This window comes from Centroberyx affinis, unplaced genomic scaffold, assembly GCF_046629955.1.
Source record: "Centroberyx affinis isolate AG114_WGS23_722 - 3 ecotype Tasmania unplaced genomic scaffold, CSIRO-AGI_Caff_v1 ptg003856l_1, whole genome shotgun sequence".
Classification (NCBI taxonomy): Eukaryota; Metazoa; Chordata; class Actinopteri; order Beryciformes; family Berycidae; genus Centroberyx; species Centroberyx affinis.
Window position 1 is genome coordinate 91,151 of NW_027281703.1, and position 23,713 is coordinate 114,863.

General features: G+C 42.2%; 1 protein-coding gene across 1 annotated transcript; it reads right to left on the reverse strand.

The window, feature by feature from the left end:
• Nucleotides 1–5,441: 5,441 nt before the first annotated feature.
• On the reverse strand, nt 5,442–23,713 carry LOC139662654 (alpha-1,6-mannosylglycoprotein 6-beta-N-acetylglucosaminyltransferase B-like). The gene is made up of 17 exons (XM_071541364.1): nt 23,688–23,713; nt 22,335–22,450; nt 17,700–17,829; nt 17,384–17,535; nt 15,394–15,458; nt 14,514–14,687; nt 14,178–14,345; nt 13,600–13,769; nt 12,708–12,839; nt 11,945–12,078; nt 9,313–9,455; nt 8,919–9,074; nt 7,966–8,112; nt 7,445–7,561; nt 7,270–7,344; nt 6,533–6,693; nt 5,442–5,640 (listed from the first exon to the last, which is right to left on the reverse strand). The coding sequence occupies exons 1-17, from the start codon at nt 23,711–23,713 to the stop codon at nt 5,442–5,444; spliced, it is 2,265 nt and encodes a 754-aa protein (XP_071397465.1).

Below are 23,713 nucleotides of genomic sequence, written 5' to 3' on the forward strand. Positions count from 1 at the left end.
TGTTCTAACACTTCTATTTCTCAGTATTTCTGTCTCTTTCTCCTCATCTCTCTCTCTCTCTCTCTGACTCCCACACACACAAATCATTTCTCTCTCTGTTGTTTATTTTCTCTCTTTACCCCCCTGTCTCTCTTTCCCCAAGCAGGTTGCAGAGGTTTTAGCTGGAATGCTGTGCATCTGCGATGTCAACTCCTGTCTGTGGAGACTTGGTCCAATGCTGTGTAGTTTAGCTTGACCACACTGCCCCCTTTAGGGCATGGACTGCTGTTGCAAAAGGAGGAGGAGGAGGAGAGAGGGAGGGGGAGAGGTGGGAATGTTTTCACAAAATATATAATTAATTAATCACAGGCACATAAATCAGTTTAAGCTTGTAGAATCCTAATGAAGCCCCAATATACTTTTTTTCATTTTTGTATTGATGGAAAAAGTTAATTTGTTGTTTGGTTCCTCTCAATTAAGTATCCCACATGTATGAGGTGAACAAATCAGTATGGCACAAACTGGAGGTAATTTGGACCAGACTGAATGCATGATTCAACCAGAAATGCAGTGAACTAAAGCAGTGTATTTGTTATATTTGTTATCTATATTTAGAGCCCTGACCGCACCGGATGCTGGCAGAAGGCAATGTTTGCACCAAGACCATCCATTCTCCTACAATCAAGTAAGTCATAATGGGAGAAATAGAAAATTAATGATTCAAAACTGATCTCTTGCCCAACTTGCCCAAAGCTGGAAACAGACTTAATCTGGAGATCATATAGGCATTGTATCATTAACAGATACTCACAATTGACTCAGATTGCTAGCAGCTCTGATGGATAAAGACAAGGAACCAGTTAAGGAAGGGGAGGTGAGAAAAAGAGTGGAGGCAAATGAAGAAAAGAGTGTGGGGGGAGGGAGAGAAAATTAAACGAGCAAATATAAGTACAGTAGGAAACACTTGAAGATGAGGATCTGGTGTAAACATTGTAATTGATAGCACAGAACAATGTAAACATAATACAGTAACTACAAATAACTACAAATCTTGGGGGTCCCAACACTTTTGTCTAGTAATTCTCAGGAAAAGAAGAGGAAAGGTGAGTTATTGCTTTTATATCTCTCTGATTATGCAACTTTACACATCAATGGCACCTTTGACATATTTAACTAGTTTTTGCATTTGATTTTTCCAGATAAGCTGATCTAGAAATGTTAGACGATAATTTTGGATTTAAAGTACTCACTCATATTCTCCTGCTTTATCACTCCAAGCTTGGATTACTAATGTATATAGCATAATCACATAATCTGTATCACATTTTATGATATTATAGATTAGGTGGTCCAATCTAATTTTATATGCCATATGAGGTATCTCAGAATAAATTACCTTAAGGTTTGAATTTAAGAGAAACTCTCCTGTATGGCTTTTTTTTTTTTTCTATAACATCTTCTTCTCCCATTTTTCTTGGCACTGGCTTTTGAATTCCCACCACATTCCTCCGTCAAAAGGTACGGCAGAGAGAGTCCCTATGGCTGCAGAGGGGCTAGAAAGAGTTCCTGTCTCTCATGTAAAATTAAAAAGCGCTCAGATAAACATTATTGAACCTCCACTGGAGCATGAACATTCCACAATGTCTGGCTGACCCTGACAGGTTCATGTTTCCTCTCTGGGTTTCTCTCCTTTTTTTCCCCCTCCTCCATCAATCATCCCTTATTTTCTACCTGTCTAATCATGAGTGCAAAGTGCAGGAGCAGCATGCAGGCACATGCATGGATAGAGTCCAGCGGGTGGTCAAGCACCTGTACGATTACCCAAGTTCCCTTTTACTTGTAGTTTCCTGTTTGTTTTGTTTTTATACATGTGATTTTGAGACATTTATGAACATCAATAGGCATATACCAACTTACATTTCTGAATATAGATATATATATATTTATATATATAGTGACGCTTCCCCAAGTATCTTGCCTAAATGCTGTTTTGGGCTTATTGTGATTGTAGTAAACTCACAGACAGAATTTAAACAATGTAATGCCTCCTGGACAACAAAACCAACATGTAAGAGCATGTGTTTGTGTAAAAAGAGGCATTTTTGGACCTCAAAGTCAATGAAAATGACTTCAGCAATTTCATCTTTTTCAAGAATTAACAATTATAAATAATTTCACCAGACTCAAAATGCCTCTAATCATTATTCAAAATCTTCTACAGGTCTTGAGACTCATGGGAAAACTAAAAAACGAAAACATGAATTTTGAATGTTTTGGACAGTTTTGTTCGTCCAGAAGTGTAGGAATGAATCAGTCAGTCTGACATTTAGTGCAGTTTGAGCTCACACACACTGACTCAGTTGGCTGAGGCACATCCCATGTAACCACAATGTCCTGGGTTTGATTCCAGAACACACGCGTGCACTCACACACACACACACACACACATACACACCCACATACACAGCTTTATCCCTGCTTATCCTCTGTGCTGGTACAAACCTCGCATCACTCTCTCTTTCTTTTTCTCGTACACACACACTCACACACACACATACACACACACACACACACTCACACACACACACACATACAGTATGATCCGCCAAGAGACCCAACACAGTCAAAGCGAAGGCCTAACAGCATTAAAGAGGGTTTCTGTGGCCATTTGAGACGGAGCGAACAGAGTCATGAACACAGATGGTTCAACTACCGATCTTGGGTCTTGAAGTTGAACTAGGGTTGTAAAACTGATTTCCAGCCATTATCATGGCATAACTTGAAATCTGGATCACTAAAACTAGCCAGATTATCCACCTTACTGTCTTCATTCAAAGCACATTACATTACATCTGCCAGCCAATATCAGGAAATGAGTTTCTGAAACATATATGGACCTTGTCACTCTTATACAACCCCACTCAGTGTGAGGCCAGGAGTCAGTTGTATGGAACACTAAAACCTTTGTCCACATTCACACATTTGCTCCATATATTGTATATATGCTGTGCTTTGCTGTTTTTGAACCCTCAGTTTGAACCCTCCGCTATCGGCCTCCTGGGAACTGAATGGCAGCTTTTACACGCCTTAACCCGTGTAACTGATATGAATTAACATGACTCATCCAAAAAATGACACATCATTTTCCAACACTTTGTTTCAGAGAAGTCCCTCTGAGTCAAATGCAGCTTTTATTTTCCCTTACTCCAAACAGCTTTTCAACACAAACACAAGTTCACTTCCATCATCTTTGGACAGTTCGGCTAATTAAGCAAAAGTCATATTTGACAGGGCCAAATGAATTTGCCTAACATCCACCAATGTCATCTCAAGTGTTGTTTTAGTGGACCGTTTCACAGCCATTTACCAGTCAATCATATTGCCAACCAATCCCGTCGTCGCGGCCCTGAGCAGTCCGATCCCTGAGTGGCAATAAGTCCAGGTCACATGGAGTGTATCGGGGCAGAGAAGGTCTCTCTCTTTCTGCCAGCTAATATTCCTGAGAGCGTTGTTTCCGAGAAAAGCCTCACATCTGTCCAGTTCAAAACAAAACAGCGCCTTGTGGACTTTGCTGGAGCCATCTTTGCTAGCAGCTGCACCATGTAAGTCCAGCACCCCATCGTTTATAACGCCAATTATGGGCTGCAGTTTAGCCCATAGTTGTTATCACTTGTTTCTCTCACATGCTGTTTTGCAGACAGGGGTGATGGGATAAGCCTGTGTGACCCGTTCAGGCTTCTGAGAGGGAAGCGTGCTCTCTCCAAGTTGGCCTGAGTGTGTGTGTGTGTGTGTGTGTGTGTGTGTGTGTGTGATAGAGCCAAATCGTTTTATATATGTACCAAGTTACCAAGTTTGTTAATATCAATGGTTGTCAACCTGAGGTGCAAGATGCCCTTGGGGGGCTCCAAAGACCTGGGAGGGAAGGGGTCACATGTTTCAGAAATTTTGCAGTAAAGGAAATAATAACTCAGGACCAAATGAGTCATCTGTTCTAATCAAAATAATTTTAAGATGTAATTTCGAGCAAAATAACTAAAGAAAATGTCATTAAATCCTCCCTTCTGTGAGTTTTCCTGGTCAAATGGATTTTATCAGGGGGTGAGTTGGAGACGGGTGTTGCTAAGTGAAAAAACAAGGTGGGGAATCGCTGGTTTGTATGACAGTGTAATCATGGTCGTATGGTCGTGACCTCCCAAAGGCATCCAGAGGTTACCCATGATTCACTCTGATAATGGCCCTCATCACTTAGGCTGTCACCCTCTCTCCTCCGAGGCCCGGGCTAATATCCAGAGCCAGCCATGCGATGGAAGGGCAACATGGGTACTAATTCAATGCACCGCTGCCCGGTCTGGTACATTACTGTAAGCAAATGAGTGATTAGATGCTTATTTATCATAATACTGAGCTGAGATGGACTTTCTGTTGCTGGTCGGATGCCCAACGTGGGTGATCTCTCCTAAGTTGTTTTATGCCACAAATCATTAGCAGGAGCAGAGAAACAAAACACTGAAAATGCCATGACTTTAGAGGCGCTGGTGCCAAATCCCCCAGCTAAAATGAAAGAAAGGAAAAATCAGCTCCTCATGTTCATTTTGAATGCATCTACACACCATGACTGCTTTCACATGTGAGATGTCTTCCTTTTCTTGAAGCTTGTTCTTGCCTTCAGTCATGGACTCGAGGAGCTACAAGAACTGGAAGGATTTTATTAGACAATTCAAATCCAGGCCTTGAATTCTTCCTCCTTCGACATTTCAAGTACTTCTGAAATGACAGTCATTCAAATTTTGGTTCCTGAGTAATGGCTGTCATTTAGAAAAACATCTTCAATCTTGATCCCCATGGAAGAGTCCCTCTTGATCCAGCTGGACCTGTCAGAGGCTTTGTCAAAACTCATTGGCCTGGACAAAACTAACAAGTGTCTGTTCCCTGCCTCCCTCTTATTTCAAGAGATATTTCACACAAGTAGGCTTTCACAATTTGGCACAACGTCTCTCATATGAGTTCATCAATAGTCAAACACCAATACTGGCCTGAAACTGGGTATCAGTTGCCATGTCGCTCACCTGCTTTGAATTTGATAGTCAAAAAATTCTTAACTCTAAAACATTTATGAGAAAAAGTGATGGCACACATGATGACAGTGATGATGCCTGCAGATTACTAGGGCGGGGAATATCGTCGGTTGATTTTTCATGAATTTTCAACTCATATCAAGGTGTGCATGTTACTACCAGAGTGAAATTTCACTTCCAAATTTCACTTTCAACCTTTGTATGATAAACAACAAACATTCAGTGCTTTCAACAACATGGGCAGGGTGATTGGCTCTCTTTGGTCCAGATCAAAACTTCACTTACAATATGTACAGCATATGGCTCTTTGGTGCTTTCTTGATCAGATTACCTTTTTCCCCTTTTCCCTGCTATTTCCAATGTCCTGAGTTCCTTCCACAGCGTATCCTAGAGGCAGTCGGGGCACAGAGCCACCTGTCCAGGCAGGTGAGCTCTGCAGGGACACAGTCTGCGGTGAGACGGGTCTGAGCCAGCACAGCTAAACAGCAGTGGCTCCTGCTGAAGGCCACAGTGCCGACCCCAAGGGCTGTAGGCAGGAAACAGGTGGTTGACTTCCTGCCCCGTGCTGGAGCAGCCCAGACCCAGTCTGCAAAGAAAATGGGGAATAGTGAGAAGTGTAATTATATATAGTGTATCTATTGGCAATCAGTGTACTGAAAAATGACTGCAAATAGTCAGTGGGATAAATTTACACTGCAAAAAATAACAAGTTATCCAGTAATTTTATCTTGTTTCCAGACCTATCAAGCTTATTTTTTTATATATACAGTATAGTCGCATTATCTCACTGCAGATAATCTTGCTGGTTTCAATAAATTTCACTTGATTCATGCCAATATGACTTCTTTCAAGAAATCATCATAAAACAATGAATAAAATCTTGAAACTATACATTTTTTAGTAATTGTCCTGAAACAAATTACATTATCCTGAAAACAAAACAGTCAAATTTGTTGAAACCGGTAAAATTATCTGCCAGTGCAGTAACATGATTTCACAAAAAAAATACTACTTACTAAAACAAGCTTAATAAGTTTGGATACAAGGCAAAATAACTTAACAAGTCTGTCAGTTTTTGCAGTGTATGTCATGGATCAGGGTCTATGAACAATATGAATAACAAAATATTGCTGACATTGTATATTGCAATCATCAAAGACAATCACCTCTCTTGGATTGTCTTTCAGTCGCTATTTTAAATGCTTGTACTGATGTCATTCTGCCTTTGTGGGATAAATACTGATGTTGAGTTATGAGCAAAATTCCAGTGTCTGCTGATATCCAGCTGCATACTGAACTGAGATGGCTGCATATCATGAAGCATTTGCACCTAATATGGATCTTATACTGTATGCTGTACAATATGAAAGCTCTGTCTCTGGTCTTTTCCCAGCTTTGCACATGTATTCATTAGTCCACCTTTCCCTCCACACACCTGCACAGTGTGTCTTTACAGTGGATGCCTGCTGATCTCTCACCTGGTGAAAGCGGCAGGACTGTTGAGGTGGTGAAACAGAGCCGGCTCACACACCAGAGAGGAGCGTCGACACACACTCACACACGACTGACCCAGAGGACCCAGGTGCACCCTTAGAGCGCCCTCTGGTGGCCAGGTAGGGACGGACTTACTGCAGAAGTTCTAGACAGAATTAAGATTCAAGATAAAAGAAAGAAAGATGATCATCAGAGTTTGACTAATATAAGTTTTTGAATTTTGATATTTTTGGATTGAAGCTGCACGGATTCAGTGTTTCCCCCCAGTATTCTATACTTGGCAGGGTTGTAAAGCCTCTGAAACAATATTTAGACCATCATGTGACACTAAAACTCTCCATTGAAACCCACACTATACAGTTGTTTTAGCTGGGTAAACAGCTATTTAAGGTAGGCTGACCCACCCCACCTAGTCAATGGTGGGGGAAACTCTGGGATATATTAGCCTTTTAAATGAAGTAATTTACTTGGAATGAATGATTTCAGAGTTAATATCCTTCAACAAGAAGGACTAATGTGGTCAGGGAGGAACATCCATCATCATCATCCCCCTCTTATGAGTTTATCCACTCCACTCTGAGATTTTCTATCTGGTGTACCCGTTCTGATCTTGTGAGTTCACATTTCATTGCATGATTCACGGCCTCAGGAGACTAATTAGGTGGTGGAACATGCCAAAATGCTATATCAACTCTTGTTCTACTTGGCTGCATCTCTATACCTGGTGAGTAATATAGGCATGGACCCTCTCTAGCATTCCCTCGCAGGTAAACTCTCTGGGGGTGAAAGGCTTCACCTGCAAAGACACACACACACGTTTCATTTGATTTTAACTGCAAATTTAGGGATTACAGTGTGTGTGTGTGTATTTGGTAATTCTGTGCTCTGGGAACTACCTCTGTGAGCAGAATGGCCCTGACCGCCTCCCGTACGTCGGTCCAGTTGGTCATGTCCACAGTCCACACATAGGGCTTACCGATGAAGTCCTCTGCATACGGGTGCTGGGAGGAGATCTGGGATCCAAAGACACAGACAAGATGGCAGCCAGAGAGACAGAAAGATAAACAGACAGCCAGGGAGACAGAATGACAGACAGACAGACAGACAGACAGACAGACAGACAGGCAGACAGGCAGAGATAGAGGCACAGGAGAAATTTGTAGTATAAACTAACTGTGGAACTGCAGCATTAATTAATACCAGTATTATTGCTGGTATTAAGTTAAAAATCTATGGAATATCACTGAAGTTATTTGCTATCTTAAGACCTTTGTTTAAAACATAATAACATTTTAGCAGACTTATTCATCCGTTCTTGAGCAATAAAGACCAAGGCAGTAGTGACAATTTTATTTTTCCCAAATGGATGTACAATGTTTAGGAGTTTAATCCGTCATTTGTTCATCTTGAGGAGTACCTGTCTTGTGGTGGGTTTGCCTTTGTAGAAGTCACTGCTGTCTGAGGAGTGTGGAGGGTCAAAACGAGGCTGCAGGAACACACAGCCCAGAGCTATGGCCTCGATGGGAGCTGGACCTTCGTAGGGGAAACCAAGACCTACAAACACCTGAGAGGGAAGCAAAGCAGCCAAATGATTTAGTGTTTAGTATCACAATGGAGATGGGGATGAGAACACACAGCAGTGAAGTGAGGGTTCAGTTTGGGGCTGTATTTATTGTGATTCAGAATAGGAGTTTGTTTAGTTTAGTTTACTTTGGCTGACTTTAGGTATTTGAACAGAGATAAAACATACGAGCAAAGCGATAAAAACAACAGAGATGCAGCTGTTAATTTGTGCAGGTGAGAAGAAATAAGGATAAAATAAAGAAACAAACCAAACAAAAGAAAAATAAAGATGACAAGCAAAGAAACAACTGTATTGGATAATAAAGTGCTGATTTAAGATTAGTTTGGCCTTTTAGAGCATATTGAAAGAGATGAAGAAACCCAGGCCAGTTTGCCAAAAGCTCCTAAAAGCACAGCACTATTATTGTCTTAGCCTGCTTGTTTACAATGGAATCAACAGACTTTTTGCACCAAAATGCTTTTTGGACCGCTCTCCTGTTCTAAGATGCACAATAAACAATGATAACATAACATGCTGTGTGCCATGTGGTGATACTTTTATCCAAAGAGAAGAACCATGAGCAGCTGCAGTGGGAATCAAGTCTCCTAATCCTGGAAGTTTTAGTGCCGTACTCTACCTACTGAGCTATAAAGGACCATAAACAAGGTATAATAAGCATATAATGATAAATTGTTACCAGCAATCACACAACACATGATGATTGTACATCTAGTTACAGTAAGTGCTCTTCTCAGATTTAGATGCATTGCCTTCATAGCTTTGGTCTGGATGAGTTCTGGTCTGACCTTGGCTTTGCGGAGCAGTCGTAGGAAGTGTTCCTGAGTCAGCAGGCCGTGGTTGATGATGAAGCTGGGCAGCATGGAGGTGTGTCCTGCAGGCTGGTAGACTGTGGCATGGGTCTCCAGCTCCTCACTGATCACCTCCACATAGCCAGATTTACCCTAGGACACACACACACACACACACACACACACACACAAAATAGAGGAAAAAGAGGACAGAGTTTAAATCTTAGTTTCTCTATCATGTGAAATCTGGTAATATGAGCTGTCCTCAAAAAGAAAAATGTAGCCATGGTGTGTATCTAGCTTACCACTGCTCCAAAGGGGAAGAAAACACTCTGTCTTTGTTCATACACAGACCTTATGAGCAATCCAACCACTCAGTTCTGGTCATTACCTGCCACATGTAGTCCTGTTTGCCATAGACAACTGCTATCTTGTCTTTCCTGTAGGTGTTTGGCTCCAGCTCCTCCTCCCTCGCCTCCTCCCTCACCGCCTCCTCACTCACAAACCCCAGGAAGGCGTTATCAGGAGTATGAGCTGGAGACGATACAACAGAGAGCAGATAGTCACCTACATAGCAACGTGCATTTTATTCCAAAATGATCGAGAGCACAAAAAGTAAAACAAATCATGCCACATTTAAAAGCAGAGTAGGTAGCTTAATTCTTTGGCTCACAAAATGATCGTACCTTTACAGACTGGGTCCTCTACAATTTAGAAATATTGAATGCTCAACCTCAATAATGATTTTATTTTATTTTTTCCCCCCAATTCCATATCTCCAGAGCTGCATGTCAAAAAAAGTGCTACCAAGTTTTGTTTGACAGCATGTGGATGTGCCGATTGAAGAATCCAGGTGCGGTGAGGAAGTAACAGCAGTCAGTAATGATGGAGAAGTAAAAAAAGATGCTTCATCTCACTTTTCCAAGCAAAAACTATGACTAGCGACACAAAAAACAAAACTATGTGCAAACAAGGGAGATGCCATCCCCTCTCATAATCCCTGACAGACAGTCCATCTCACACAGAGTCTAGGACAGGCATCACCATGGACACAGAGTCTAGGACAGGCATCTCTATGGAAACACAGAGTGACTGACAAGGAATGTCTGTGCATCCATCTCCTTTGAAGACAAGATACAAAAAAAAGAGGATGGGAATTGAGAAGGATCAAAAAGCAACTCTTGGACAGGCAGTATAGACAACAGGGACCAAGAACGCAGGTGACAGATGAGAAAAAAACACATTCTGTAAGCTTTTATGAGCCTGTGTGAAAGAGTGAAAGAGGAACAAAGCATATGAATCAGTTGTTGAAGGAAATGAGAACACATATGAGACATATATGACAGGGAGGGGGGAGGGGGGGGGGTTCACGTCTGGCTGTTTGGATAGGCGGTTCAACTCTGACAGCCGTCACCCTGCTGCCCTCTGACACTATGGGGAAGGTGTGAGAGATGAGTATTTACTTAAGAGATGCAGGAATGTGTCAGCAAATGTGTGTGTGAGTGTGTGCATAAAGATGTCTGCATGTGTGTTGGACATGCACCTGTGAGCATTTACATGTTCTCTGTGTGTGCATGTGTGTGTGTGTGTGTGTGTGTGTGTGTGTGTATGAGCAGGCACCCAAATTCTCCTCTCCTCCCTTGTCCTCTTAGGGTGCTTGTTTAAAAGACCTTGCCAAATAATTCCTCCCTTATTCAGCCCTTACAGCAGTAAAGAATTTCCTCCTGGCTCCCTAACAGCTCCATTTGTCCCCACTTGTCTCTAACACCTGTCTAGACGCGGCGCTTAACACGCCCGCCTATCAGATTAGTGGGGAAACGCGACGACACGATCGAGACGGAAACGCGGAGTCAGCGGGGGAATTCGATGGACAGCTATGAAGGAATGAGGCTCCTCTCGTGTTACTGTTTGTTTCTCGGTTTTCGGTTTCTTGCTTTGTCTCTCCGCCTGTCTGTTTATTGGTTTGTCTGTTTCTCTGTCTGTCTGTCTGTGTCTATCCTCTTCTCTGCGCTTCAGAGCAGAAGCATCAACATCACCCCACTCATTATCGTGCCCTTGTTTCTCTCGTTATGTCTTTCTTTCTTTCTTTCCTTCTGCACTGCAAAAATTCTCCATCTTAACAAGTTATTTAGTCTATTATTGAGTCCTCTAAAATCGTAATTTTCTTAAAGTGATCAAATCTGCCAACAGCGTTAGATAATTTCACTTGTTTCCAAGGCAAATCAACTTGTTTCAAGAATTTTGTAGAATCAAGTTTAATTATTCTGACTTGTTTCAAGTTACTGACACTCATTTCTAGAAAACTCCTGAAACAAGTGGAACTGCATTGGAAACAAGTGGAGTTATCTCACCTCACTGGCAGATGTTTCCTCTTGGTTTGAGAAAAATAACATCTGAAGGCTGAATATGAGACTAAATGACTTGTTAAGATGGATGTTTTTCTGCAGTGTGTCTTTCCCACTCTCTCTCTCTCTCTCTCTCTCTCTCTCTCTCTCTCTCCCCCCCCTCAGCAGGACAAATAAACAGAGCTCCAGGCTGTGGGATGAAGAGCGTCCAGCTTGCCTCTGTCTGCCGGCAGGGCGGGAGAGATGACAGGGAGAGGTGTTGGAATGAAAGCTCTGTCTGGGCACCGAGTTTATTTAACCTCAACTATTAATCCTCTCGCTCCGAGGACGCTTAGAGGGGCGAACGAGAAGGAGCAGTGCCGTGACAGTCAGCGAGAAACATGTGTGAGTTTGTGTGTGGGTGTGTGTGAGGGTGTGTGTGTGTGTGTCTGTCTGGCTGGCTGACTGTCTGTCTCCAAAAGTGCATGTATGAGTCAGTGTACTTCACACAGTCACCATCATACAGTATCATCGCTGCGGTCTCACACAGACACTGACTCACATGTTTGCATGCTTATACGATGTAAACACATTACCGCCACGGAATTATTGCTCACATAAAAAGTATGCCTTGCCACGACACACGTACATACACACACACACACACAAACACACACACACACACACACACAAACTTACGGAACATTGTCATGTACTGCAGCGGTTGGAGAGCCCAGCTGCCCCATAGTGTTTTATAACCACGGCTGCGTGCGTAACTCCCCAAGTTAAAGGCTGGTTCAGTGCCGAACGAGTCCAGGATCCTGAAGCGGCACCTAAAAATAAAGAATAAAAAATAAAGAATTCAGTTGGTTTGTCACAAAACCCATCTTATATTGATGTACTCTGGTTTATGACAAACCAGTACACAAATGACTCACATAAACACAAACAACTGGTAGTAATGCTGCGGTGATAAAGTGGAATTATTCATGTTCATGATTTCTTGCTAGGATTGAAGGTTTACAGGGTCCTTTGTGTGCTGGTTAATTACCATGATCAGGTATGCAGTAAAACCACCTCAACTCATTTTGCCCTTTTTAGGCTGACATAATTCATTATGATGTAAATTCACAGTATACTTCCCACTAAATAATATCAAACTGACATAAGTTAGTAGTAAGATAGTAATAATGCTCTTCTGAAAATATATCAAATTGGTGTTTATATTGGTGTCTGTTTGCTTTATGCTGATATCTAACTGGAGATCATAGTTTACAGACCTTTTTATTTACCGCACATCACTGACCATGAACCTACAGACCATGAAACCCACTCAGAGCCCATTGCACATTTAAAAAAAAAACTGCATCAATGTGAAAGAAACAGAGTATATGTTTAAGTACAAAGAGAAGTCAACATGTCATGGTTTAAAAAAAAAAAAAAGCAGTAGTAGGAGGATTACTGGTAATGCAGGAAGGCCAGTCCCATGGCTCCTTGAAGGTGGGCAAGGCCATGGTAGTCAGTATAGATGAGGTCAAAGGTCAAGGGTCGCTGGATTGGACAGCTGCCTCGGCCTGGGGCAGCACCTATCAGACTGGACCAATCACAACAAACATACACTTACAGGTACGTGGGGAAAAGGACACCATATCAACCACTCATCTTTCAGCTTCATGGCTATCAAATGAGCTGTTAAGACTTATAATGTTCTATAAGAGTTTCCTAAGGACAACATTGTAGTATTGGTCAACATCGGCCTGACTGAAAGACTAGGAATCCTAATTATTCCCACAATGTGATTCAGTTCCACACTGCAGCATTTTTGCAGTGTGCGTACGTAGCCACAGAGACACTCCCTTTTCCACAACTTGTTTGGAAATACTCACCGACTGAATGCCATTACAAAACAAGTGGGGAAGAGCATCCCATCCTCCTTAACTGGAACCCGTAGATTCACCCAATTTGCCTAAATGTAATTCTGGTGTTGGGTATGGACACTCCTCCACCCACAAATCGAAACTTCAGAGTAAAAAACAAACCAGCCAGATCTCACCAGCATTAGATCTTTTGCCTATCTTCTCTCTTTAGTATAAAGTGATTACAAATCAGCTGGATTAATAAACATTAAAGTTCAAATTTACCTCTCACTGCCATTTGGAGCCACCAACATGCAAAGTTGCCTATTGTAGCTTTAACACCTATGAATATATCGCGTTAATTTATCAATATTGCCAGCTGTCTGAACCCTGCTCCATGCAATTTACCATGGAAATACTTCAACAATACTTTCCAAACAAACTGATTAATTTTGTGGAGAGAGAGTCCAGTGGTATTTGCCAGTGGTACTGTGGTACCTGTGGAGGTGGTGCTGGGAGGTGCTGAGGGTCAGGTTGTGGCCCAGGATGGTCAGACAGGCACCGAGGTCCGCCCACTGGACCAGCTCCCCCAGAGGACCCCCTCTCTCCACCATGGCTTCGAACCGCTGGCCCACACCTCCAGCCAGGGCGCCAGGATACAGCAGCACCTAGAACGGGTGGAGGAGACATATATTAGGAGGTTTTGAAGTCCAAAATCCATCTTTAAAGGGTGAGCATTTCTCTGCTGTCTTTGCCTTCCTGTGGTGTTTAGGGTTCTGTACTGTAGGATAGCAAGTTCAAGGGAGTGCCGTATGATATATCGTATATTATAGGAATATAAAAATAACATACACAAAAGAATGAGAAAATATGTGACCTGCACAGAACCTGAAACCTGACGTTTCTACATGCTCCCTCCCCAAAAAATCCCTCACATCAACATTGTGATCTATGACTTGTTAATACAGAGGTGTGCTTTCGAAATCCTCTACGTGTCGGAATGATTTCTATCCTCTCCTTGAAATTCCTCTGAGCCGAGACGATGCTCAACAGATGTGGCCTGCTGGTTATTATACCCTCATCCGAGGCGAGGCTGTCCTGTTGCCGCTCTGCCTCATCCTCAGGCCGGCCTGTATCCACCGCTCAGACATGCGCTCCACTCTGGACCGGATGAACTTCACTGCAGGACCGCTGCTGCTGCTGATCATCTCATACAGTGGGCTCAGGGTCGTACGCATCTCAGCCTGTGTACAATCAGAGTGTGAAACACAGCAGGCTAGTGCAAAGCATGGGAACGTGACGGAAAATACAGTAGGGTACTCTCTTATTTTACTTTTATTTGAATTATCAGAGGCCAGTGGCAATATAAGGAGAAGTCCTATAGTCATACACAAAGATGTACGTAGATGTACCTTTTCTGTGTAGGAGTGGGGTTTCTGGTGCCATGGCAGTGCAGAGTGGTTTCTTCCAGGACGGGGGGGACAGAAGTCCTCTATTCGGCTGAGGTAAGTCAGTATGGAGCAGGTGGTGCCATCCACCCCGTAAAAGGCGTAGCAGGGATCCGACTGCCAACGGGCCCGCAGGAACTGGCAAAGGTCCAGTGGAAAGACAGAAAGAAAGATGGGTTCAGAGAGAGAGAGAATGAACAGAGGCGTATTCCACATGATGACAGGAGAGACATAACCTTTCACAGGTGTTAAGGAAAAAATAATGGTAAGTCAAAACAATGGTGCAGCACTTTCAGCGATGTGATTCATCATGCAGATTGGCTACAATATATAGCTCCCAATTCCAGAACGGAAAGAGCACTAAAATTATATATATACTAAAATAAGCACTTCTTCACTTAAATTTTAATACTACTTCTAGAGAATTACTTACTACTAAAATAAATTAGGCTTGCTAAAAAAAACAAAAAAGTAACTCAAGCACTTTTGAAATAAAATCCTTTTGCATGTGCATGTTCCCTGATTTTGTGCATGTTTCAAAATTACCTGCCAAAAAATTTACTCAATGCAATACAATTTGAATTAATTGAATGAGTCATTATCAGCTAGTCTCTATTATGGAAAGTAACACATCTGAAACCTTCCTTCCGTCTTCTACTTTAAGTTTTTATTCTATTTTAATGTGTTTTATTTCATTCTATTATTATTCTTATTATTATTGTGTTATTGTGTTATTTTCCTGTCCGGAGTTTTCTCAGCCAGTTCAAACTTATTTATAATTTTACTCTCTATACTTGTGTCTAAAAATAAAAAGCTTAAGTGCATGAAATTTCCACTTTCTCACCTCCACTTTCTCAGCACACACAGGATACGCAGGATCCATTGGCACCTCACACTCCTTATAGGGGCCTTATGGGTGAGACATCAACCGTCACACAGCTTTACTTTATATAGCCATGATTCTGAATGCATTATTATTACACAATCCTGGCTTTGGTAACAAAACGCACATTGTGAAGTGAACTCGATGTGGGTAATGAAGAACACTGGATAATAACTTTGATATATAACCTCTCAGCTGAAATGTGCACAATGAATAGCAGCCATCAGCACGATGTATAGTGTTGCCACGCATGTAAGAGGCATTAGACTAGAGGCAGTGTGTTCTGAGAGGCCCTTTCCCGTAAGCCCCCCACCTTCTCTAGCCAATGTCAATCAACTGAAATGAACACACACACCTGACCCACCTGCCTCCTACCAAACATTCTCCTTTACAATGTTAGCCCTTGCCAAAATACACAGTCCTTAACTGTGTAAAACAACCTAGTAAAAAAGGGAGAGAGAGAAAAAAAAAAGACAAGAAAACTCGTAGTCATAGCCAAGGTGTGAAGGCCTGAAAACAGTGATATGCTATAGGAGCTACAGCGAAAGAGAAAAAAAAAAAGAAGAAAAAAACGCACTCCCTCTGAGAAAACAAGGGTATGAGTCGACAAGCTGGTGAAAGGACTCCTGGGTAATTCAATCGTACTTTATGGGTGTGAGGTAATGTGAGAGGAGAAGGGCGAGGGCGGGTGGGCTGCTGATGAGGAAGTGTGTGTTTGTGTGCATGCATCTGTGTGTGTGTGCGTGAGTGTGTGTGTGTGTGTGTGTATGGAATGGTGTCTGTGTGGCCCAGGCTTTATGAATCCCCTTTTTCAGGGAGCGAGGTGAGCGTACACCCGCTCACCCGACCCCCTCTCACCCCGTCTCCCCTCCTCGACTCCCGACTCCCACCTGACGCCTCTCCGGAGGGTCGTAGCGGAGACGTAAACTTCGTCCTTCCCCCGCGGCCGGTCGATCGGCGCTGGCTCTGTGGGACCTGTTAAAGTCCTATTCAAGGACTCCATCCCCCATAACCACCTGCACTCACTGGCCTTTGACCCCCACCACCATTCACACCCTCCATCATCACAGCTTGTTAATTTCACTGTGTGGTTAACCTCTAGTGCGGCTATGAACCGTGCATTTGGCGAGGAGTATCGCTCCACCACTGCAGGCAGCCACTAAAAAGCACGCAATTGGCCAATTATTGAACCTTGCAACATGCAGGGAGGGAGAGTGAATTTATTTGGTGGTAGCCAGAATGTTAAAGCATGTTATAACTGGAACAAACCCTAACGTCTCTGTTATAGCTCGGACAATGAGGGTCTTTCAGCAGAGTGCATAGTAAAGTTAAAGCTGCACTATAGGCAAGATTTTTATGTAAAAATACATCTTATCAGCCTAAATCACAAAGATAGAGAAGAGCGTCCCATCCGCACTAATTTAGATCCCGTAAATTTGGATTTGAATCAAAACTTCAGAGCAAAACACAAAACTGTCTCCTAAGTAGCAGTGAGCAACACTACGTCCAGAGAAAGCTGGACTCACCAACGTTAGATCTTCCTCCTCGCTTGTCTCTTTGGTATCGTTTGGTATAAACTGATCACAAACCAGCCAGGTTGGTAAACATGAGTGTGCCGTGTGCAGTTTACTGATGTCAGGTTACATGATTTCTGGGTATTGAAGTTCAAATTTTTCAAACAGTTACCTCTCACTGCCATTTGGAGCCACCGATGTAAATAAAATCTACATTATATGTTCTGGGATAGCAGTTCCACTTATCATATATTGTCATATGATGTATCCACTCCTCCAAGATCAATACTTAATTGTTTTTTAGAGTTCTTATGACTATAGGCCCAGATCTTCAGATGGCTGTACAGTAGTTTGCATTTTAGGCACAATTCAAATGGTTACTAGGGAGTTCAAATCAATCCCAGAAACAGGATTTTCATCAAAGTCGGGGGTTTTACCTGTGTGTGTTCTGTGGTCATCATATGGTGATGGTGTGTGAGACTGATGGTGATGGTGATGATGATGGCGGCTGAGCTGGTCGAGCTTCTGGGCCATCCTCTTCAGCTCCCTCTCTACCAAGCGGACCAAGCCTTCCTGGTCCTGCCTGAGACTGGTGTACCACACACACACAAACAGAAACAACACACACACGCAGACATTCAAACACACACACAGCTTACTAAGCAGCCATATTTGAATATTTTCTTATGTAATGAGAACCAGATATTGCATGAATCGTGTTTGTGTGTTCAGGTGACAGACACTGCTGGGTACCTCTGCAGCAGCAGATTGAGGTTTTCTCTGGCAGGCTGGGTGGCATCTCTCTCCCTGGTCAGCCTCTGCACCTGAGAGCTCAAAGCCTCCAGCCGGAGAGCCAGCCTGCGGATCCCGAGACCACGCTGACCTGGGAGATGTACACAATATGGCCGCAAATCACATTGTCATCTTTGTCACATCATGTACTGTACATACGGTATCCTGTATTATCTCATAGCGTAATGTTTAAGATTGTACAGTAAATAACTGCCATACACTGTACCAACAGTGCATTATGTCATAGAAAATCCTGTCCCGAAGGAACAAATCTTGTTCCATGTATCATGAAGGCCGGGTTATGTAACGCTATTTACTTAAGTTGATCTGCTGCAAATGAAGCAGCGATTATGGTTATGTGTGTTTTCCATATTCCGTTCATGGAGTAATGACATCCAATCATTTTTACAGAAGTGAAGTTTCCAGAAGGATAATTTTACGACAGATAAAGATGGTAATGAGTCATAATTTCTGACAAGCAAATATTGTTGGAAGGGTAACTGGAGCTTTGCGGTCATCTCACATTGCTTTGTGGTTTCAGAGAGGGCCCACACACACACACATGCACACACACACACACATGCATACACTTTTGTGAATGTTTACACAGACACCTTAACGGGTAAAGGTAGCCCTAAGCTCAACTTGATGACATCATGGGCTGCAGAAAAGTCAATTTAAGGCCATGTTTCAACATTTACTCTTTCCCAAACCCTATCATGTTATTCATAAGTGCCACATTTACTCTGCACCATAGATACAGCAGCAATGTGTTGTGTATCCATTTTCTAACCGTAATCTAAATTGTATACAAAGAAAATATTTTCAACATTAAGGAGCCTCAGCTGACAAAACAATTAAGTATTAATAAATACTTTTCGCTGGTAGGTAGCTAAATAGCTACACAATTTCAGTGGGTTACAATGACTAGCTCACATTAGGAAATGATTGCTAACATAAACAATGTCAAAATGTGCCAAAAGCCCCATAAAACCAACAGCTTTACTTCCTGTGTTTCCTCTGATTGGCCCTCCAATGTAGAGTGTCTGGCTGACCTGAAGTAGTGTTGGTCCCTATAAGCACATAGTTAGCCACCTAGCCAGATATGCTGGTTGCCAGACATGCCAGAACTGTGAAAACAGTGAATGTGTGTTTTAAAAGTCTGCTGGTGAGGCTTTAAGGGGCTATTTGAGAGGGCAGATCAAGGACGTCTTGATTGAAACGTTTGCATTTAGCACCAAAGTGTAGCAGGGAGGACCGTTAAAAATGTTGTGCTGGCACTGAATGAAGAATATTGAGTGTTATACAGGAGAGCTTGGTGACAACACAGGAAGGTTAGTGTGCCATGACTCTCCTTATAGGGTTATTTTTTCAATGTGTTGCACTTGGGAGCAATAGCTCGGTCAATAATACTCCAAAATACAAAGTCAAATTTGGTATTCATCCAGTTCAAAGTCCAGGTATGAGTGTGTACTGAGGAGGAGACGGCCGTTTGTATTACATTGAAGACCTTGAAAAGCTGGGAAAGGTTGGGGTGTTTTTAAGGTTAGGGGAGTGGGGAGAACTGGGGGAAGTGGGGGTGAGCTGGGGTTGGAATAAGGATCACCTTTACCTGGGATATGCAGTAAAACACACACACACACACACACACACACACACACACACACACACACACAGTGGTGATGTCACTTCACCTCTGTTTGCTCAGCTGACTGTCAGTGTATCAGTACTGAAAGCCCTGGGGCCCTTTCAGCTAAAAGGTAATGAAAGATGAATAGGGAGGGAGAAGATGGGATCCCAATAAAAACTTAATGCCAGTTATGTGTGATGACTACATGACTAAACCATTCCAAAGCTTGTAAAGGTAAAGCTGTGTGTGTGTGTGTGTGTGTGTGTGTGTGTGTGTGTGTGTGTGTGTGTGTGTGTGTGTGTGTGTGTGTCAGAGTGTGTGTGTTCTGCCTGTTTATGCATCATATAATAAGATACTGAAGGTTTATTCCCGTACATTCTGAGACAAAAACAACAGTCAAAAGTCATAAACAGTACAGAGAAATTACAGTAAGAAGTTATTATATACTTTTCACAATACCAAGTAAATAATTATATAATCCACTAGTATTCCCTAAGTATTCCAAAAACCCAGGTCCTACATGATACCCATGATAAATCAATTTTGATGTCCAAATCCTTTTCGATGTTAGTTTCCCTTAGTTTAAAAGCCCATGAACTGCATTTTTTACTGTTAACAATCCACATCCTCTTCCTCGCTGGTGTTTTAACATGCTGTGTTTGTGTTTGTGTATCAAAGTGCACTGGTGACAGGTGACTATTATAAAGTACATAACTATCAAGATTTATTGCAATAACTAATCTTGTTTCTGCTCCTGTACTCTGCAATTTGTGTTTTTAGGGCTGTGATGATCTTGCCCATATAGGATTTGCCACAGGGGCATCTGAGGGGGTAAATTATAGTTTTGGTTGAGCACTAAATAAAACCTTTAATTTTGCAAAAATGTCTTCCTAAACAAGTCATTTGATCTAACAAGTGGAAAAATCTGCAAATGGGGTGAGATAGTTCTACTTACTTCCACTGCAAATCATCTTGCTTTCAAGTATTTTCTTGTCACTGTGTGACATTACAGTGATACTAGTGAAATTATCTACCTTATTTCAGGATATCGTCCCTTTTTTCTATAAAATTCTTGACGCAAAACTGCATTGGAAACAAGTGAAATTACCTCACCCCATTGGCAGGGTTTTGGCAGAAAGATAAGATTTTTTAAGATTGAATTTTGCAGTGCATGTTGAGATGATTGACCACTGAGCATTTGTTGGTGAATTTAAGCTGGATGAACTGTGTGCACTGACCACACCGACAGCTTCCCCCATGTGGCATATTTTCCAACACAAGCATTGTTGGGTGGCTATTTGTATACACCTCCTGGTGGGTCCATGAAAATGTAGAACAATTGTGGGTCTGCGGCTGAGATGGACCAGTGGGATATAATGTCTACTCAAACTATTTTCCTAGCATTTGAGGAGGCAGTGGATGGGGATGTTTGGGTAAGAATCCGTCTTCCTGGGTTACATTTTTAAACTGTTCTCATGCATGGGTAACCACTTTGTCTTTCACCAAGGTTACTAAAAAATCACTTTGTCTTCAGCTAAACCTGTGTATCCGGCTGCATAACCTCACAATGCGGCTCTTTTTCAAGGGTGTGGAATGGGGACATTTTGTGCATAGTCATGACTTTCTATCGGTCAGTTTCATATATAAGTCAGCAGTGAATCTATTCCCTTTGAATTAGGAAATTTACAAAAATCAAATGGCGTCTACCGTAGCTGAGTGCACATTAGCATGGTCAGAGATATAAATGAAAACAGTCAGCAGAGCCCTAGAGGAAGAGCAAAACATGATCAGCAACTCTCCAAATGACACTCTTTCTACCAATATTCCTCTCAAGGGGGAGTGACAGACCACCGTGCATTAGCTTAACCAGAGACTGTCTGAAACACTTCAAGTCCAGGACAGGCATGGCGCCGGAATATGCTAATTTATTCATCGGGAGGATAAGAAAGAATGCTGATTTTACAAGAAAAATACTCTGGGGGAGATTGTTGACAACATTTTTCTCTTCCTGTAAACCAAGAGGAAAGCTTTCACCCAAACAACCTCGTCCACTGCCCCCTCAAATACGCTCCTTTAGGAAAACAGTTTGGCCAGACAATTGAATCAAACACGGGTATATCTCGGCCACAGAGCCACAACTGTCAGGCACACTCAAGGACCCACCGCGAATTGTGTACAAAGCTGCATTCAACACTGGGCAGACAGTTGTCAGGTCAGCTCTTACTCCCTGGAGGCACAGTACACTTCTGCAAAACATACTTAAGGATGGAAACTGGAGGCATGCTTGCTAGATGAAAAAAAAAACACACATTTCTCAGACAAATTCTTTGTGTCGTGTCGTGATGGAATTTGTTCCATCATTTGATTTATTTCAAGTATTTTATTTTGATTCAGTTTTTTCGTTGGCCATGTGATCTGATGTATGTAACTACAAGGATTTTGGGAAGTGCCCTTTTCAGTTTTACCTGACAAAGATCCAACTCTAATCTAAAAGCTGTCTGAATGATGTCATTGTAAAGTGGTAACACTTTAGATTAGAGAACACATATTAACTATTGACTATGGGTTTTCCCTCAAATTTAATAATTTCCCTCAATAATATGTGACACTAGCACCTTATAAGCATATAGAGCCCAATTCATGCTATAAATACTAATGCTATAAACACTAATTAGGAGGCTATTGAGGGAAAACCCATCGTTAACAGGCTATACTTGTAGAATAGTGCAGAATAAGGTGCTAATAAGTGGTTTGTAATAACTAATAATGAACCAACACACTACTAATATGTATCTTAATAAGCAACTTACTAATAGTTAATATTATGTTCACTAATCTAGTGGAAATAGCAGCTTAACATGCAAGCTGTTTTCAAACTGTTTTCATGTGTGCGTGTGCGTGTGTGTGTGTGTGTGTGTGTGTGTGTGTGTGTGTGTGTGTGTGTGTGTGTGTGTAGTGTGCCCTACCTTGCTCCTCAGGTGACCTCCCAGCAGGTTCCTCCCTGGTCATCTCCAGAGGCACCCAGAGGCTCTGCAGCAGCAGGGTGAACACCGACAGACACAGGCAGAGCACCAGGCAGCCACTAGAGGGCACAACACACACAGCAATCTGTTCAAACACAACATCAAACAGCATACTGCTGTGTAAATGTGACAATGTCAGATCATGTCATTCCTTACGCCAAAGTTTGATTACCACAGACACAGCAAGTATGCAATAGCGTAATCGACTCCAGCTCTGTCATTATTGTATTCGCTGTGTATGTTTATTGGCCAGATATTGGGCATGACATAAAAGCACATTTTTTAGTAATTTGTGTCATACCCAACCAGTTAAACCTCCTTTTAACTTCATGCACTTGATTTTAACAGTGGGCTTGATTCAATAAAAACTCCTTATAGCCCCACTCTGCCGTTTACCAAGAGCATTAAGAGAATGTGGAGGATTACATTTTTCCATGACTTCAAGTAAAGACCCTGGTGTGTCAAAACAAACATCTGAAGCGTCATGTGCCATTATGGTGTGTGTCTGCTCACTGCTCATATGGGCTCCCAGCTCCAGTTTTAGTGGGGTAGAGAGCAATCTACAGCTCTTTTCATCAGGCCAGTCAAACCCAAAAAAAACCCCTGTCTAAAAAATCACAGTGTAGCCAAGCTAATCACACACAAATACATGCATACACACATATTCAAAGCTCTCCTACGGCCTATAAACCTCCAGATTCAGCTCTAGACCATTCAATTCTATTACGAAAGGTCTGCATTTCATGGAATTTGTCAAAGCACTCCACACAACGTCACATGTGTCTTTGATTTTTATCAAAGACACATGTGATGTGAGTTGAAGGGATATATGGAGAAGTAGCACAGTGGTGAAATGCACAGGGAGACATCATGTTACTATAGTATACATTAATATGTGTTGGCCTGATATCTAGATGATGGTACATGCTGGGGAGATTCAGCTACACCTAAATTATAAGGGAAGATATGATTAATTCACACTGACATATGAATATCTTCTATTAGACATTACGCTGCACTTTGTCTATAGTCACAGTGAATTGGCGATCTGATTGTGTCAGCTCTATGAGGATGTTGCCTTACTCACTGGTGGAAAAATAAACACCTATTGGTCAGTTATGCCGAGCAAAATGTCAATGCACAATGCAGAGGTGTGTATGTGTGAGGTGAGATGCATCAGTTGGGTGAGCAGAACAAAGAGTCGAAGGTGATTGTTTCTTGTATTTCCTCATGTAGATCCCACATTTCTTTACTAGTTCCTGGTCTCACTTTCTATCTAATGAGGATGAGCCTTACCTGCGTGGCCGCAGTGCAAGACGCAT

Bases quoted from the DNA above. Each gene is read 5' to 3' on its own strand.
- LOC139662654 (XM_071541364.1), bottom strand. From the start codon at position 23,713: ATGCGTCTTGCACTGCGGCCACGCAG. The intron at 13,770-14,177 runs GTATAATAACCA...CACCCGTTCTAG, and splicing joins CAGCCTCGCCTCGGATGAGG to GTGCTGCTGTATCCTGGCGC. The intron at 8,113-8,918 runs GTCAGACCAGAA...CTTCCCTCTCAG, and splicing joins GACTGCTCCGCAAAGCCAAG to GTGTTTGTAGGTCTTGGTTT.